This window comes from Mustelus asterias, chromosome 23 (assembly GCF_964213995.1).
Source record: "Mustelus asterias chromosome 23, sMusAst1.hap1.1, whole genome shotgun sequence".
NCBI lineage: Eukaryota > Metazoa > Chordata > Chondrichthyes > Carcharhiniformes > Triakidae > Mustelus > Mustelus asterias.
In genome coordinates this window covers 29,628,198-29,647,026 of record NC_135823.1, presented here as the reverse complement: position 1 = coordinate 29,647,026, position 18,829 = coordinate 29,628,198, and the positions used below count along the sequence as shown (strand labels likewise).

General features: G+C 42.0%; 1 protein-coding gene across 3 annotated transcripts in view; it reads right to left on the bottom strand.

The window, feature by feature from the left end:
* Positions 1-18,829, bottom strand: part of lmf1 (lipase maturation factor 1) — a 577,648-nt gene that overhangs the window by 173,183 nt on the left and 385,636 nt on the right. For all 3 annotated transcript variants that reach the window (XM_078240186.1, XM_078240187.1, XM_078240188.1), the window contains one exon: positions 4,170-4,337. In XM_078240186.1, the coding sequence (XP_078096312.1) occupies positions 4,170-4,337 (168 nt within the window). The remainder of the gene's footprint in view (positions 1-4,169; positions 4,338-18,829) is intronic.

Below are 18,829 nucleotides of genomic sequence, written 5' to 3'. Positions count from 1 at the left end.
TGCATTATGCATTGTCTTTCACCGCATTAAGAAGTCTGAAAGTGCTTTACGACCACTGAAGCGTAGTCACCACTGTGCTGTAAGAAACGTAGCAGCTATTTTATGTTGAGTAAAATCCTAGAACAACAATATGATAATCTGTTTTATTAATGTTGATCAATGGATAAACATTGACCAGGACACTGGGAATAACTCCACCAGAGGGAGCAGACAAGGCCTTGGTTTAATATCTCACCTGAAAGACATCTCTGACAATGCAGCAGTCCCTCATTACATACTGGGTGTCAGCCTTGATCTTTGTGCTCAAATGCTAGCACGGAACTTGACCACAACCTTCTAACTCAGAGGCAAGAATGCTCTTTGTAAGAATGGTGATACCGGGGCGTAGGTTGCGTCTCCTCTCTCTTGGGGCTAAAGGGATCAAGGGATCCAGGGGGAAAAGGGGGATCAGGATATTGAATTCGATGATCAGCCATGATCAAAATGAATGGCGGAGCAGACTCAAAGGGCTGAATGGCCTACTCCTACTTCTAGTTTTTATGACCAATTGAGATCTTTAAAATTATGAAAGGTACAGTGGATCTAGGGAGAATGTTTCCTCCTATGGGGAAGAGCAAAACTAGAGATCATCAATATAAGATAGTCCCCAAGAAATCCAATAGAGGATTCAGAAGTAAATTCTTCATCAAAAGAGTGGTAAAAATGGGGAACTCAGTACCATAGCGAGTGGTTGAAGTGAATACTTTAGATGTATTTAAGGAGAACAAGACAAGTATGAAGGAGATGGGAATAGATGCATACAATGATAGATTTAGATAAGAAAAGATGGGAGAAGCTTCAAGTGGAATATTAACACCAGCATGGACTGAATGACCCATTTCTGTGCTGTATATCCTATGTAATCCTAATAATGCTGCCAACTGAGCCAGAGTTGTTATTTGACCAGGAAGATGCACCTTAAAACATCCAATAATGCTCTATTGATTGGACCAAACTCCAGTGGGCATGGATAAGCAAATGTGGTTCTTTCCATAAAATGGTAGGCCCATGTCAAGGTGCCTGATGGGACTGATAAATATAGCCATCTAAATGGCACTGCACATGGAAACATAACTGAAATAAGCAAACAAACAACAGATTCAATCCTCTTTTGAACTGAACATGAAAATAGACCTGAAGGTAGGATTTTCTGGCAATGTTTTGAGACAACGTACAGTGCATCAAAGCAAAACAAAAAGAATATCACTACCCTAAGTTCCGAGTACCCCAACCTGTTGGGTAGGTACAAAGTAAAAGTATTATCTAGTCAATTAAATAGCAAATAAGAAGAAAAATGTTGCATGTTCCAGAAGTCTGAGGTTAGAAATGGCTGCCGGCAATGCATTAGTAGCTAGATGCTTAATGTCTTCATCCTCGATCCCAGCTGGGTCTGAACTTGGGTCAATTTTATAAACAATTGTTGGAAGTTACAGCTGCAGCAGCAACCTCAGCACAAATCAGTTCATTTGGGGGTCTGTTTAATGAGTTAACAAGGCATCGTGGAGTGGAAGTGCATCATGGAGTGGAAGTGCATCTTGGGAATTTGGGCATGGAAACTGGTGCACTTGATTCACTGCTTGTACAATTTTGGACAGAAAATCACGGAGCCACTAATCAGGCTGAAACATCTATATTTTCAACGTATGCTCCTGCCACATTCAGTTGTGTCTTAGAAGCAAGAACTTGTAAAATGTGGTTCTTAATAATGCAAAGAAATGCTTAAAATAGAAATACAAGGTGATAAGGCAATCTTTATTCAGAACAATCAATAGGAGTTAAATACTTGTAGTCCTTTATGTATAGAAGATTGAGGGGTGATCTGATTGAGGTACTTAAAATGATTAAAAAGGATTCACTAGGGTACTTCCCTCTGCTGAGGAAGTCAAGACAAGGATACATAGTAGAAATCATAGAGTAATAGGAGGCCATTTGGCCATCGAGTCTGAACTGACAACAATCCCACCTAGGCCCTAACCCGTAATCCCACATATTTACCCTACTAATCCCCCTGACATCCCCCTAACACTAAGGAGCAATTTAGCACGGCCAATCAACGTAACCCGCACATTTTTGGACTGTGGGTGGAAACTGGAGCACCCGGAGGAAACCCATGCAGACATGGGGAGAATGTGCAAACTCCACACGGACAGTGACTCAAGCCGGGAATTGAACCCGGGTCCCTGGAGCTGTGAGGCAACAGTGCTAACCACTGTGCCACCGTGCCGCCCCTATCTATAACTTGTTAGAAAATCTCTCCAAAAAGTTGTTGATGATGGGCATGTCAACTGAAGCTTTCAATACTGAGATCTTCTTGGGTAAGGATATCAAGCAGAATTGGCAATGGCAGCTAAATAGAGTTGAGACCAAGATTGATTGTGATATAATTATATGGAGGAGCAGGCTCAACAGCTGACTCCAGCTCCTAATGTTCCAATAATGTCCGCAATTCCATGCAGAAAATATTTTTGTGGAACTGAAACAAGTGACTAAAGTTGAGTCAGTTCAGATATCCCAAATGTATCCGCTAGTGAACAGCTGATGGCAAACTTTATGGATTTGGTTTGAAAATGGCATCCTTCATAACCAAAACATGTGACCACAGATGGGATAAGCAAGCAGTCCTTTAACACAAAAATGGAACACAAGTAAATATCTGAGATTCTTGGCACAGAAATTCTGGATACAGTTTGATTCCTTTCTGCCCTGACCATCAGTAATTTGACACTGTTTGGATGTAAAATGTTACACGGAGCAAAAGGAAGAAAAAAAGAGGCAGAGTCTTCACGCAGCTGGCAAATTTCATCCAACGGCTGTTGTTATTCAGCAGAAAGTTGAGATGTTGTAAATTTCGTTCCGTGCTGTCTAAGACGAAAGGCTTGCAGCATTCACACTCACCTTTCACAACTTCAAGATGTGTCCAGCCAACTGAACACCTTTTGAAATCTGGTCACCGTTGTAATACAGGAAACACAACAACCAATTTGCACACAGGAACCTCCCACACACAACAATCTGATAATGACCAGACTATCCGTTATGCTTAATGACAGTTGAGGGACAAACATTGGCCAGGATACCCCTATTCTTCTTCTTCAGAATAGTGCCCTGATGAGACCCAAGAGGGCAGGCAGGGCTCAAATCAACATCGAACCAGAAGACCTTCTGGTTGCCTATTGCATAATGATATTCCCAGAATAGAAATAGTGATCACAGCCTTGAAAGTTACAAATTTGATCACCAGTCTGTGCAAACTAACTGATCTCAGCAAGTGTCCCAGTCAGATAACAGAATTGGCCTTAACTCCCCTTAGTAGGTAGAGGAAGTGGGGGTTAAAATCAACAAGGATTGTGGTTCCTGATTGTCATCCATTGTTATTCCTGCTGGATAGTCTGCATGTATGGATATTGGGCAAGAAGAAGAACAGGCTTAAGAGTGGTGCGTTGCTATAGCAACTTGCCAGTACTCAATCAACTTATAATTAAAGACAGTCAACTACATGAGGCAATAACAGATTACTGATGACTGTGGATTCATAACATGAGCTGGAACTTTCTTCTCTAAGAAAAGAGACTAAAGAAGTACCCAATATAAACTTTAACATTATGAAGCGTAGGTCAGTCATATAGAGAAAATCCATCACTTGAGGGGGAAATCAAAGCTATGCTTCATTAATATAAGATAATCAATAAACCTAATGAGGAATTCAGGAGGAACTTCTTTACTCAGAGTGATAAGAATGTGAAACTCACTAGCACATGGCGTAGTTGTGTCAGCTATCAACAATGCATTTAGGAGAAAGTTGGATAAGTACGAGGGGGAGAAAGGAAAAGCAGGGTGAGATATAAACAAAGAGCATCAACACCAAGTAGCCCGAATGGCTTGTTACTGTGCTGAAAATTCGATGTACAAGAGTCACAATTTAATAGGAGTTGGTGAAAAATTGGAGAAATAAACAAAGTAACTGCATGGGAAAAGAAACCTAGGAATAAGGCGGACAATTGAAAATTATCATGTGGCAGTGACAGCAATCAGCCAACTGGGATGCTTTTAATCCCAATGTTTTTTTCCTTTTGAGGATTTTTGTAGCAATAACATGAGAATGGAGCAGAAGTAGTAATGTGCAATCCTACCTGAAACAAGATCTGCAGGATTCCATGTATTACACACATCCGGCGTCCAATAAACAGGAAGAAGGGCACGATAAGCTCAATGAAATGGTTAGTAAGGACCTCAAAGCTGTGGAACCACCATGGGGATCGATGCATATAATATGCAATAGGATTAGGCACAGGTTGAGTCTGTAACATAGAACAAAAAACAATTGAGAATTAACAGAGATGAGCAAACACATTTCAATTTGTGTGTACAAGATGTTAAGACATTGCAATGAGTTTTATAGAGAAGAGCACCAGAAAATAATTACAGGTGTACTTTCAAATGCCTTTTCATGAAGCTTTAACACTTCCTGCAGTTAAAATAAAACTCAATCTTTGTCCTTTGACATATCCAGAAACAACTCCATCATCTGCAAGAAAGGAATTGTAGCTGGATTCTGGCCAGTCACCCATGCTCTTGAAGGGGAGGTCTGATGTTCTTCCATATGCTTGGGGGCAGGTTGGCATTGTCTGCACCCGAGTCAAGAGCTTAGTAGGGTGCTGCTGGAAGGGGAACATGGGAGAAGTCACCCAATTACCCGAAAGCTTATCTAGGTGTTTTGTCAGTTCAAACTTGTAGAAGCAGCAAGAGTGGCATTTGACAAGGAGGTGGCTTGCTGGCCACAAAGTAAGCAAAGTCATCGGTCTACCTAAGACTTGTCCACTGTGTATCCTTCACTTTGAGGCATATAAGTGGTCGGAGGGAGAGTATTGTTGGCTTCGAGTTTTCATTGTGGCAGTAATGTGGTCCTAAAATACTCAGTAAGAAGTCTCATAACACCAGGTTAAAGTTCAACAGGTTTATTTGGTAGCAAAAGCCACTCGCTTTCGGAGCACTGCTCCTTCATCAGGTAAGTGGGAGTTCCGTTCACAAACATATAGGGCATATAAAGACACAAACTCAATTTACAAAATAATGGTTGGAATGTGAGTCTTTACAGGTAATCAAGTCTTAAAGGTACAGACAATGTGAGTGGAGAGAGGGTTAAGCACAGGTTAAAGAGATGTGTATTGTCTCCAGCCAGGACAGTTAGTGAGATTTTGCAAGCCCAGGCAAGTCGTGGGGGTTACAGATAGTGTAACAGGAACCCAAGATCCCGGTTGAGGCCGTCCTCATGTGTGCGGAACTTAGCTATCAGTCTCTGCTCAGCAACTCTGCATTGTCCTGTGTCGTGAAGTCCACCTTGGAAAACGCTTACCCGAAGATCAGAGGCCGAATGCCCGTGACCGTTGAAGTGTTCCTCAACAGGAAGAGAACACTCTTGCCTGGTGATTGTCGAGCGGTGTTCATTCATCCGTTGTCGTAGCATCTGCATGGTCTCCCCAATGTACCATGCCTCGGGACATCCTTTCCTGCAGCGTATCAGGTAGACAACATTGGCTGCTGCACTTGCAACTCGGCCAACGTTGTCTACCTGATACGCTGCAGGAAAGGATGCCCTGAGGCATGGTACATTGGGGAGACCATGCAGACGCAATGACAATGGATGAATGAACCCCGTTCGACAATCACCAGGCAAGAGTGTTCTCTTCCTATTGGGGAACAGTTCAGCGGTCACAGGCATTCAGCCTCTGATCTTCGGGTAAGCGTTCTCCAAGGCGGCCTTCACGACACACGACAACGCAGAGTCGCTGAGCAGAGACTGATAGCCAAGTTCCGCACACGAGGACAGCCTCAACCGGGATCTTGGATTCATGTCACACTATCTGTAACCCCCACGACTTGCCTGGGCTTGCAAAATCTCACGAATTGTCCTGGCTGGAGACAATACACATCTCTTTAACTGTGCTTTACCCTCTCTCCACTCACATTGTCTGTACCTTTAAGACTTGATTACCTATAAAGACTCGCATTCCAACCATTATTTTGTAAATTGAGTTGAGTTTTTATATGTCCTGTTTGTGAATAGAACTCCCACTCACCTGACGAAGGAACAGCGCTCCGAAAGATTGTGGCTTGTGCTACCAAATAAACCCCTTGGCGTTGTGAGACTTCTTACTGTGTTTACTCCAGTCCAACGCCGGCATCTCCACATCATGCCTAAAATACTCATCAGTCGCATGTAAAATCGCTGAACTAAGTATGTTCAGTTTCATTAGATCTTGCAAGTCTCCTGAGGAAATGACGGAATTAAATGTATAGAACCCGAGATGATTTCATCATGAAGAACATTAGGTGCGCAACTATTGTCTTGTTTTTAAGCTTCACTTTAAATAAGGTTTATTGTAACTGACATCAGCTCCAGCTCCAATTGATAAAGAAAATGTTTATAATTGCAGTAAAGAAAGGCAGCCAATTGAAGGCAAGTGTGAAATGTTGATCTCCAGAAATGCAGATCAGAGAGAGAGAGAACGGATTGTGAAAGTTTGAGATGTTTGGTTTCTCAGTCAGTCACTTTTCTCAAGCTGCAGACATCCCTTCACTCCTGCTTCTTGCAGCTCCCAATGAGAGACAGAAACCAGGCTGTTGGGATTGGAGTCATACTAGGCACGACACTGAATCCAATCACCAGCTCTGTGGTGCCAATCTCCATTATGGAGGTTTTGCTGTTGGGCTGGGCCCGTGACTTGATCATCAGCAGCAGGAGTGGAGTCACAAGGCCGAGAATCCCTCTGACAGCGGACAAAATGGGGTATGGCAAAGGAATTATTTCTACAATCTGAAGTTAAATTTGGAAAGAAAAATCAGGAATTTCAAATAGTTATTCAAAAGCCATTGTTGGTACTCTAATTAGCTTCCTAGATGGCATGAACACAAAGCACTTTTACTTGCTGGAACTAGTGAGGACCATCAGGGAATTTTGGGGTGCTGAGGCTGACTTTCAGAAGGTTGTGGTATTAATATACATCATCAGAAGTGGACAATGCACTAAACATATTTTTAAACTTGTGTTACATGCTTAGTTCTGAAATGTTCGTTTTCCTCACAAATGGTACAACAAAAATATATCCGCATTGCCAATAAACAAGTGTGATAATAATCTCTGTACAACCTGGAATTAATAAACTCGCTCTTGTATCTGCATTTGAATTAAGTAAGCACTGATTTCAACCCCCTCCCCCTGAGGACACTACCGCATCCTTCCTTCCTCTTCCAAGACCAATGCAGGAAGCACCCAGCGATGACTAGAAGTTCAACAACCGCACCGGTAAGGGTCACAAAATTATTACTTCCTAGGTCAGCAAGGTGCATGTGTTTGAAATGCTTCTCGAGGCATTTCCTGAGGGGAAAGAATTCAATGCGTGTCAGATCCAGCCAGCTTTCCCTTGTTCTGATTTGCAGGTTACAATTCCTTCAATTAGACATCGCATATTTGAATGTTATGGTTCTGTTTAGTAACTTTGTAGATTCTGCAATGTAATTGTGCAATGTTCAAAAGGCTTTCACAGAACTGGAAAGCACAGAGACAATTGTTGCTGGATATAGGGCTGTGCACAATTTGGAAACATTCAATGTGGCCGATTATGTTTGTCAGTCATGATAAGCTTTTCCGTAGTAGCTCCATAAATTGTATATGTTAGAAAGTTATTAATATTATGCCACTTTGCATGTTTTACCAACTAGATTTTAGAAGGACAGCTTCAGCAGGTGAATGGAAACAGCAGCAGTTCTAACCCCACCAAGTTAAACACCATCTTTACTTGGACATATATCAGTGTTCATCCATCATCGCCAGCTCATTACCCAACAGCATTTGTTTGCCGCAGTTCGATGCTGCACTACCTTCTCAAGTCTAACTTGGGATGGGCCATAACTCTGGCCTGCCAGAGATGTCCATTACCCAAAAATTAAAAAATTCTCAGTGTCAGTGAACGTACACTGAATCTACACCCTTACACTTCAACAGCAACAACTTGCATTTACGCAACACCCTTAATGTAGAAACATCACTTAAGCCATTGAGTTTTCAACCAAAAGAACATGGATTTGAGTTACAAGATTAACCATAATTCAAATCTCTTTTCCTCAGATGGAAACATGTCCACTCGGCTACAACAGCAGGGTCTCCAGAAAGAATGCAAGTGGTTTGTGACTTCAACAGGAGTCTGTCTTTTACATACGCACACACACTTGCTCTGTACTCATTTTAAAGAAGGTCTACAGTGGTAGGTGAACAGACAAAATGTTTGCAAGTTAGAATCAAGGATCCTCTGATGGCACATCAGTATTTGCAGGGAGACCAAAGGAATGTGCCAATATTTTCAAGTGGTCCCCACACTGAAGTTTTAAAGGCTCTATTAAATGTGGAATTGATTCATCTTGGAGAAGGAGCAAGAATGAGGGGGCATAAATCACGTCTGACCCACTCTACTCCCCAAATGATATCTCTTACTAATCCTGAAGCTGCAGGGATGCTAATTCCCATAGTCTATAATGTGCACGTGTCCACTTCTACAGCTGGAGAGCATGAATTGCAATAAGCAATTTACAAGGAGCAGAAAACAATCAAAAAGTTATATTGAAAACAAAATTAAATCAAACGTTAAAAGCTTTGCAAGTCCTTAAGGTAAAATTCAGTCACTGCTCAATACTCATGGAAAAAACTGATCAAGCTTGTTTGTGGAGAGAAGGGAACGAAAATTTCTGACGAAGTGCCATCTAGACTCAAAATGTTGGCTCTATTTTCTCCCCACAGATGCTGTCAGATCTGCTGAGATCTTCCAACATTTTCTGTTTTTGTTTGAGTAGAAAAGTTCAACATTTTCACACAATCCAAGTGTCCTGTTGATGTGTTTTCATGGTATTTATGCCTTGTGTTGTTCATTTGTTTAGAAATGGATGTTGACATATGCTTTGTTGGCCCTTCCAGTCGTGTATTAAGGCCATAATTTGTTGGAGAATGGTGGGCGGCACGGTGGCACAGTGGTTAGCACTGCTGCCTCACAGCGCCTAGCACTGCTGCCTCACAGCACCAGGAACCCGGGTTCGATTCCCGGCCTGAGTGGACTCTCTGTATGGAGTCTGCACGTTCTGCCCGTGTCTGCGTGGGTCTCCTCCCACAGTCCGAAAGACGTGTTGTTAGGTGCATTGGCCATGCTAAATTCTCCCTCAGAGTACCCGAACAGGCGCCGGAGTGTGGCGACTGGGGGATTTTCACAGTAATTTCATTGCAGTGTTAATGTAATACTTGTGACACTAATAAATAAACTTAAAATACATGACAGTCAGGGAATCAGGGAGCTGAGCAGTATTGGCTATTGATACATATTTGCCATCAATTCTGATTTTGATGACGTACACTGTTGCATGATTCATGCACTTCTAGTGCCGTGTTATAAAAGCCCACACTCAACTGGAAAGTCCTGTTTGGAAAGTTTACAATAGATCTATATTTATCAGGTTAATCATGCTGTTTTGTGAAGTAATTCCTTGGTGTAACATGGGCAGCTCAAGTGAGGCTGCAAGTACCTGAGCTAATTGAGGGCTTCTAAATTGTAATTGTTTTCAGATGTTGGTGAACCAATTCATTTCAAAGCACAAGTCCTGTGCTTTGCAGTTTAAATATATTAAAATGTCAATGAAAGGTACGGTAGGAAGTAATTATTTAATAATACATCTCGCAGTTATCCCATCTTTAAATTCAGAGCAGCTGCATGGTTTCGAATAGTTATCTTAACTCTTTAAATAGACCAATTTATTCCTGCAATACAATACTTACAAATGTACTACCCCAATGAATTGTCATGAATGTATTTATCAATATGAATTTCAAAAGAAATATACTTTTGGGTAGACATTCCATGTTCAAGTTAGCGCGCAACATTGCTAAGTGACCAACTGAGTGGACTGAAACATTAAATGGGTTTCAAAGATTCAATTCAATTGAAGAAGGAACTTTACAGCTAGCTAAAATGCCTGGAGGTTTATTATTTTTATATGCACTAAATAAACCGGCAAAGTTCAGTGAACGGACAGAAAATCGTCAACCTGAAACTTTAATTCGTTATTCTTCACCACAGATGCTGCCTGGCCTGCTGAGTATTTCCAGCATTTTCTGTTTATTTGTCAGATTCCTTGCATCACAGTATTTTGCCGTTGTATCAGTAAAAAGGTCCCTTGTCAAGGGAAGTTGATTTTAGAACAATAAAACAGGCTACTGCCAGGTCACCAATGCCTTAAGTCACACTGGAGCTTAGAGTAGAATTAATTCCACTATTGCATATTACCATTGATCTTGATAGAAGCAATGTGGGAGGGGTGGGTAGAATGACAACATTGGAATTCAGCAAGCTAGCTCACACGTAGCAGAGAGAGAGGGACCTTCGGAATTTTCACCAAGTTTAATTAAGTGTCAAGTTCCCTTGCATCATTTCCAGGAAATTCTGGCAATGTCATTATACCATGGATAGGGTATGGGAGAGGGCCTGAGTAAGTTATGTCAGGGAGTCGTAGTAAACTTGATGGGCCAAATAACCTCTTATGAGGGAAAATGGTTGAATAATGGTGGAATAATGGTAATGCCACTGGACTGGTAATCCAGAGGCCCAATCTAAAACCATGGGGCCATGGATTCAAATCCCACTATGGCAGTTAATAGAATCTGGAATATAACGCTAGTCTTAGTAAGGGCGGCATGGTGGCACAGTGGTTAGCACTGCTGCCTCACAGCACCAGGGACCCGGGTTCAATTCCAGCCTCGGGTCACTGTCTATGCGGAGTCTGCACATTCTCCCCATGTCTGCGTGGGTTTCCACCGGGTGCTCCAGTTTCCTCCCACAGTTCAAAGATGTGAGGGTTAGGTGGATTGGTCATGCTAAATTGTGTCAGGGGACAAGTCAGGTAAATACGGGAGTTGCAGGGATAGGGCCTAAGTGGGATTGTTGTCGGTGCAGGGTCAATAGGTTGAATGACCTCTTTCTGCACTGTAGGGATTCTATGATTCAATAAGCTCCACTGTAGGGATTCTATGATTCTAGGATATATCATATTGCCAGCAAATTCCGGCCCCAGACCTTACATGGGTTTTATGCTTACACAATATTTGAATTTGTTTTTTTTCCCATTTTCCCTCTCAGCCAACTTTCCATGCAATTCCAATTAAGTAGCCAACAGGTCAAATGAACTTTGACCAGGAAGGAGTTAGTCTGGATGTTCCCCCATTCCTGCAAACTGCAGCAACTCTTAAATGATCTATCTTATGACCTAGCAATGAACTTGGGATGAGATACCACCCATGAAAGCAACTTAATTTGAATGAATGCAAAAACAGGGATTCAAATTCAAATGCTAAATTTCTGACAGTCTTATTTCCATGAACGTGACTGGACAATCAAGAAAAAAGAATGTGTTCCTTGAAAACAGTTCGTAACATTGTGGTAGAATGACTGGAGAGTTACGATTAAGATGATAAATTGCACACCCAGCTTATAATAGTGGAGACATTTATTATTATTTTAAGGATCGAGTTGTGTCAATTTAGATCATATTTTTAACCAAATGATTCAAACTTGGCAGATCCTTAATTCATGCCTCATGATAGATGACCATGAATCTTAATTTGACTACAGTTATTAATGCAACATCCAACTCTCCTGATGGGAGTTATTGAAGGCAACAAGATATGTAAATAAGAGTGGTGAGAGAAAAAAAACTTAATCCTTTCTGTTTCTGAAGGGAAATCAGATGGTAAAGTACTTCATAAAGAGAGGCGTATTTCACCATAGAATATATAAGATATTATTGATACGGCTGTGTTTATCTGACTTGTTCCTTTTAGGTCACAGTGCTCAATTGTTGTCAACTGGCACAACCTAAAGTCAATTAGAAGTTAATAGGTGCTAATCAGGAAAGTTGGCAGATGGGCAATTGCTGGCAAGTTCCAAAAGAAATTGCCTCTCTACTTTTATATTTTTGACACTTAAAGTACTGAAGGATGACAGACCGCTGAGGTTAAGACATTGATACATATTGTGCATATTTAAATGGGTAATTCTGCTACACATGTTTGCCAATGGAAGAAACTAACAAAGTGTAACAAAAAATGTGACAGGGCGAAGTAGGGTCTGGTGTACCTGAAGCGCACGCCAATGTAAGATTTCTATATGTGTGCATAGATATGCATGCATATCCATGCATGTGTGCGTACGTGTGTGCTCTTTTTCCATCACACAGATTAGTAGGTCAGAAGTTACAACTCCGACAAAGTATCTTGCCAACAGCAATTTAGAGCCCCATTTGCAATCAGAACCTAACAAATCTTAAATAGGAATTCTAGGTGAAAAGTGTCACTCATAGTGGAGGTACAAGAAACATGGGTTTTTATATATTACTGTGTAACATCGAAATACATTCAAAATAATCTTGAAAAAGTGACCTCGTGGACTATTCTGTGATCCAAAACCTTATATCCTTGTAACACATTCACAGATTTTTCTCCTCCTGTTCACTCCTAGAAATGAAGCACTTGTCTAGTCCGTCAAATGTTACTAAATATCCGACTTACTTTTAATCTTGTAAAGCGTGGTTGCTTTCACTGGAGAATGGAAGAAATGGTGAGCACCTTTCATGGTATTTCAAAATCACGTCAGGTGATTGCTTTAATGTATTAGTATAATAATCATTTGCGGGTCATTATCAGGAAGACACTGAGAGACAGACGTATCCAAGCGTCTTCCAAAAATGTCTGAATTCTCAGCTTTCAACTTCCTTTAGGCTTCCCAAGAGATTTGCAAAAACAAAATCTGTGTTGCTTGGGCTTTTTTCTGACATTTTAAAAAACTTTTTTCTCCACTCTTAAAGTTACAAAGCCAATTCAGAGAGTGGATTGGGCAAGTCTGAATCCATCTCCTTGCTTGCTTCAAAAAGCAATTCAAATTGAATCCAATTCATGGTCCCCATCAAAGAGAGGCACAAGACCCAAGCTGACAGGAAAACAATTGCACCTGATCTGACGCTTGATTGTAGCCAAAAGGAAGTGGTCACCTTTCAGATGTGATTGCCTCTGACCTTTTAAGTAGAATACATTAAAAGCTTTTGGAAATATTTTGGAATGAACATATTTATGTCGTTATAAACTGCACTTAAATCATTCCTTCCGTACTTGAAGATTTGGAAAAGCATAATCATAACTTCTCTTGAAAATACATCAGTGTGAACATAGTTCCTTCCAGAAGACAGTGTACTTTCCCACTCACTACCCCCTTCGATGTTTTTTTCTGGTGAAGTCTCCTACCAGCAAGCTAAAGATTAATCTTATCCATCCTGAGAACCCCTAGAGGCAGTAAACTTCTGATACAGCGCGGATGTTCTGCAATCATGTGACTTAAACAGGAACATCTGGCCATCTTATAGTGAAACAGCATCTCCGAGGTATAATAAAAATCAAATGGCAGCTTGACCTGCAATTATAGAGCCATCCCTTTAATATCCTGCAGCCACTTTGTTATTAGCCTCTAAACATAGTATTTTAGAAATGTATTACAAACAAAAATCAAATGGCCTTAAATTTCTGAAATATTTCTTGGAAATAGGTTGAGATAATGGCTTCAAGTGTTGGCACTTTAGATGCTTTGAGTTCTAATCGGCTAAGAAATTACATCAAGTAGCTGCACAAAATGCATGGCCCTTATCATAGAGATTATTTCAAATCAGGCTGTTAGTGGAACAGAAAAGCAACAGTGACAGGGCTGAGGCCAGCAGCTGCAGTAAACAGCTCATAGCAGACAACAATGGAGTTGCACTCCCACTCATGATTCAGTAGTTAAGAGAGGTCCATTTAATTGTACAACAGCATCAATTTACAACTCGTATGACACATTTAGCATAGTAAACATCCTAAGGTGCTTCATTTGAGCATTACAATACCAAATTTGACAGCAATCTACACAGAAACATTAGGGCAGGTGACAAAATGTTTGGGCAAAGTGGTAGGTGTTAAAGGGTCTTAAAGGGGGAGAGTGGCAGAAACAGAGGGGGATTATAAGGGAAAGGTCCCTGAAGACATGACCGGTAATATTTGAGTAAATAAAAATTGGAGGTACGCAAGAAATCCAAACTGAAATAGTGTAAGGATCTCAGTAAATTGTAGGGCAAGAGGACATAACAGAGGCAGGAAGAGGGCAGCACCATAGAGGAATTTGAATAAAATGATGAACTCCTTGCTGGACTGAGAGCTAATGTAGATCAGTAAAAACAGAGTGATGGGTGAACAGGGCTTGGTGCGAGTTAGGATATTGGCAACACGGTTTTGGATGGGCATGAGTTTATGAAAGGCAGATAAGTTCATGGAAGGTGGGGGCGTGGTCATGAGAGCAACAACTTACACAAAAAGTTCTAAGTGCTAAATGAGCGGGAACACGAGAGAGAACGGCACCAGTTCTTTCAGCGAGCTGCAATCTTACGGCACTCAGTGCAAAAAAAGAGCCCAGATGCCCACCTGCCCCAAAGTCCTTGCCTGCCCCCCTACACCCTGCTGATCACTCCCAGTGCCGGTCTCTCCCTACACTCAGCCATTGTCGCCTGTTTGCAGAGTTCACTCCCCACCCTCCCTCCACCCCCACAACCTTGCCGATCATGGCCCCGAATGCAGAGCTCCCCCCCCCCCCCCCCACCCCCGGCACCCAATGTGTATTTGCAGAGTAACTTAATGACTTAGAGGAGGGGGCTGAAGGGTGGACCAGTAAATTTGCTGATGACGCCAAGATTGGTGGAGTAGTGGATGAGGTGGAGGGCTGTTGTAGGCTGCAAAGAGACATAGATAGGATGCAAAGCTGGGCTGAAAAATGGCAGATGGAGTTTAACCCTGATAAATGTGAGGTGATTCATTTTGGTAGGACTAATTTAAATGTGGATTACAGGGTCAAAGGTAGGGTTCTGAAGACTGTGGAGGAACAGAGAGATCTTGGGGTCCATATCCACAGATCTCTAAAGGTTGCCACTCAAGTGGATAGCGCTGTGAAGAAGGCCTATAGTGTGCTAGCTTTTATTAACAGGGGGTTGGAGTTTAAGAGCCGTGGGGTTATGCTGCAACTGTACAGGACCTTGGTGAGACCACTTTTGGAATATTGTGTGCAGTTCTGGTCACCTCACTATAAGAAGGATGTGGAAGCGCTGGAGATTTACCAGGACGCTGCCTGGTTTGGAGGGTAGGTCTTATGAGGAAAGGTTGAGGGAGCTAGGGCTGTTCTCTCTGGAGCGGAGGAGGCTGAGGGGAGACTTAATAGAGGTTTATAAAATGATGAAGGGGATAGATAGAGTGAACGTTCAAAGACTATTTCCTCGGGTGGATGGAGCTATTACAAGGGGGCATAACTATAGGGTTCGTGGTCGGAGATATAGGAAGGATATCAGAGGTAGGTTCTTTACGCAGAGAGTGGTTGGGGTGTGGAATGGACTGCCTGCAGTGATAGTGGAGTCAGACACTTTAGGAACATTTAAGCGGTTATTGGATAGGCACATGGGGCACACCAGGATAAGAGGGAGTGGGATAGCTTGATCTTGGTTTCAGATAAAGCTCGGCACAACATCGTGGGCTGAAGGGCCTGTTCTGTGCTGTACTGTTCTATGTTCTAACTTCAGCATTATAAAACATCACAAGGTGATTCACAGGATAGGTGAGAAAAAGGAGGCCAAGGGTAGATCCTTGCGAACACAGAGGTAATGATGCAGAAGAGAAAACAGGTTGGGTGATTCCATGACTACAGCAGGATAGACAAGAATGAAACCAGGCAAACACAGTCCCACTCAGCTGGACAATGGTGGCATTGGACTAATGTTTCATGGTAAATTATGTCAAAGGCTGCAAACAGGTCACAATGAACTAGGGTGCCATTTATAACTTTGGTAAGAGAAGCCTCAGTAATATAAGAGAGAAGGAAATCTGAACGGTGGGATTAAACAAAGTTTCCCAAGAAAGTTGGACACAGATTTGCAAGATGTTAACACGTTCATAGACTGGAAAGAAGTTGGAGATGTGCAAGGACAGAAAGCCAAAAATAGTTTTTTTTTTAAGAGAAGGATGATAATGTCAGAGTTAGAAGTCTCAACACACCAGGTTATTTTGGCACTAGCTTTCAGAATCTCAGGCTCCTTCATCAGGTGAGTGAGGACTTGTGTTCACAAACAGGTCATATACAGACACAAACTCAATTTACAAGATATCTTGTAACTTGAGTTTGTGTCTGCACATGATCTGTTTGTGAACAATATATTGTGTAAATTGAGTTTGTGTCTATATATGACCTGTTTGTGAACACAAGTCCTCACTCACCTGATGAAGGAGCCTGAGACTACGAAAGCTAGTGCCAAATAAATCTGTTGGACTTTAACCTGGTGTTGTGAGACTTCTTACTGTGCTTACCCCAGTCCAACGCCGGCATCTCCACATAATGTCAGAGTTGACAGAGGGGTAAAACCTGAGGAGAGGGAACCATTACCAACATCAGCTAACACAGGAGAGATTAAGGGAAGTTGGGCGGTTATCAGTTTAGCAAGATTAGGATCTGGAGAGCAGAGGATGGGTCTCATCAACAATATTAGCTTGAAGAAGACAGGAAAGGAGTGGAGAGTGAAACTAAAGGTGCAAATTCAGGATTAGCTGCCCTACCAGAGAACATTGTCATTGATTCAGCAGACAACAATGGAGTTGCACTCCCACTCATGATTCAGTAGTTAAGAGACCCAGTGGGCTGGGAAAGGGTGGGATCCAAGTGTGGCAGCTGATCGGGTGGTCATGATCATGCTAACAAAGAGGTACAAGAGCATGTCACACTTATTGTTGGAGATGACAGTGGAGACAGCAGGGAAGGATGGTTAAGAAGATGGTTAGTGATGGGGAAAAGAAACCAGATGTTACTGTCATCTTCCTGGATGATCTTTGACTATCAGGCAGTTTTTGTGATCATAGAATCATAGAATCCCTACAGTGCAGAAGGAGGCCATTCGGCCCATCGAGTCTGCACCGACCACAATCCCACCCAGGCCCTACCCCCACATATTTTACCCACTAATCCCTCTAACCTACCCATCTCAGGACACTAAGGGGCAATTTTTAACCTGGCCAATCAACCTAACCCGCACATCTTTGGACTGTGGGAGGAAACCGGAGCACCCGGAGGAAACCCACGCAGACACGAGGAGAATGTGCAAACTCCACACAGACAGTGACCCGAGCCAGGAATCGAACCCGGGACCTGGAGCTGTGAAGCAGCAGTGCTAACCACTGTGCTACCATGCCGCCCTGATGGAGAGTATTGCCCAGCAACGCTTTGAATGGTGTAGCCAGACCTTGTGATGAATGGTTAAATCAGCTGTTGGCCAAGGATGTTCAAGTCTGTGTCTCATGGACTAAAGGGAATGGTGATGAGGGGAATACCAGGGAGAATGTTTGAAGGGGAAAGAATAATAGCTCTATTCGGGATAAGCCAAAGGTGGTGGATAGGGTGTGATTTAACTACTTAATAGCTGTTGCAACATCATGATGGATTAAAGACTAAATAGTTGAAAGTCCTAATGTGCAGAGCTGAATAACTTGGGGGGAGGGTATTTTTCAGGGTCGGTCATAGAAAGACGTGAACGTGGGTGGGGGGGGGGGGGTGGGGGGGGTGAGATGCAAAACAAGAAAATAATCAGGGATTGCTTGTTCAGTAACATTCACTGTTAAATGTAGGGATAGTAAGGCCATGTGGCAGTTGAAATACTTGAGACTAGAGGAGACAAGACCATGGATCAAGGTTCAGCACCAGATGAACTTAGACAAGGACCAAGACACAGGTGGAAATGGGTAGTCTTCTTTGTAGAGACATTGTTTCCATTTAAAACAAAAATGATTACAAGAATATGTTGCTAATGAAGTGATTGGTCATTTACTGATCATAGGTTTCAGTTCAGAAGGGGCTGCTTGTAACCAAGAGTAATTGGATCCAGTTATCTGACCTGATATGGTTCATAAACCAGTTGCTAACACTATATATTTTTACTTCATTCCACAATGGTAATTTATTTATCGAAGATTTATTTCTCCCCCAAAGACACAAAAGCTCTAGAAATCTTCAGCCAGACCTACAAGTCTAAACTGCATTAATTCATATCAAGAGACTTTTTCAAAATATGGTAGCCAGAACTAAAAGCAGCACCGTGCAATATTGAATAGTAGAAACATGTAGCCTGCAGGGGATCAGTGACCATGCACAACTAGTTAGAAAGTATGTTACCTGTTAAATGTGGACTAATCTGGGGACAAGAAGAAACATAGGAGTAAGGGTCAGAGAAAAGGAAGACTGACTTACATTTCAATCATACATTTCCCAACCTCAAAAATGTCTCAAGGTACTTCAGAGCCAATGAAGTAGTTTTTGAAGTGTGGTCACTGTTGTGATGTAGGAAATGTAGCAATCAATTTGCACTGAGCAAGGTCTCAGAAACAGTAATTAAATAAATAACCAGATCATCTATTTTAGGTATTGGAAACAAAGTGCTAGAAAAACTCAGTGGATCTGGCAACAGCTGTAGAGAGAAAAACAGTATTCACGCTTTGAGTCAACTGACTCTTCGAACCCATTTCAGAAAATTTATGTTTCTTCCGCTTGCCTCTAAATTTGGCTTCTCATGCATTTCCAACTTCATTCAATCGCTAGCGACTGTGCGTTCACTACCTAGGCCTCATACTTAGAGATTTCTCCTCAGACTTCCCTCTCCA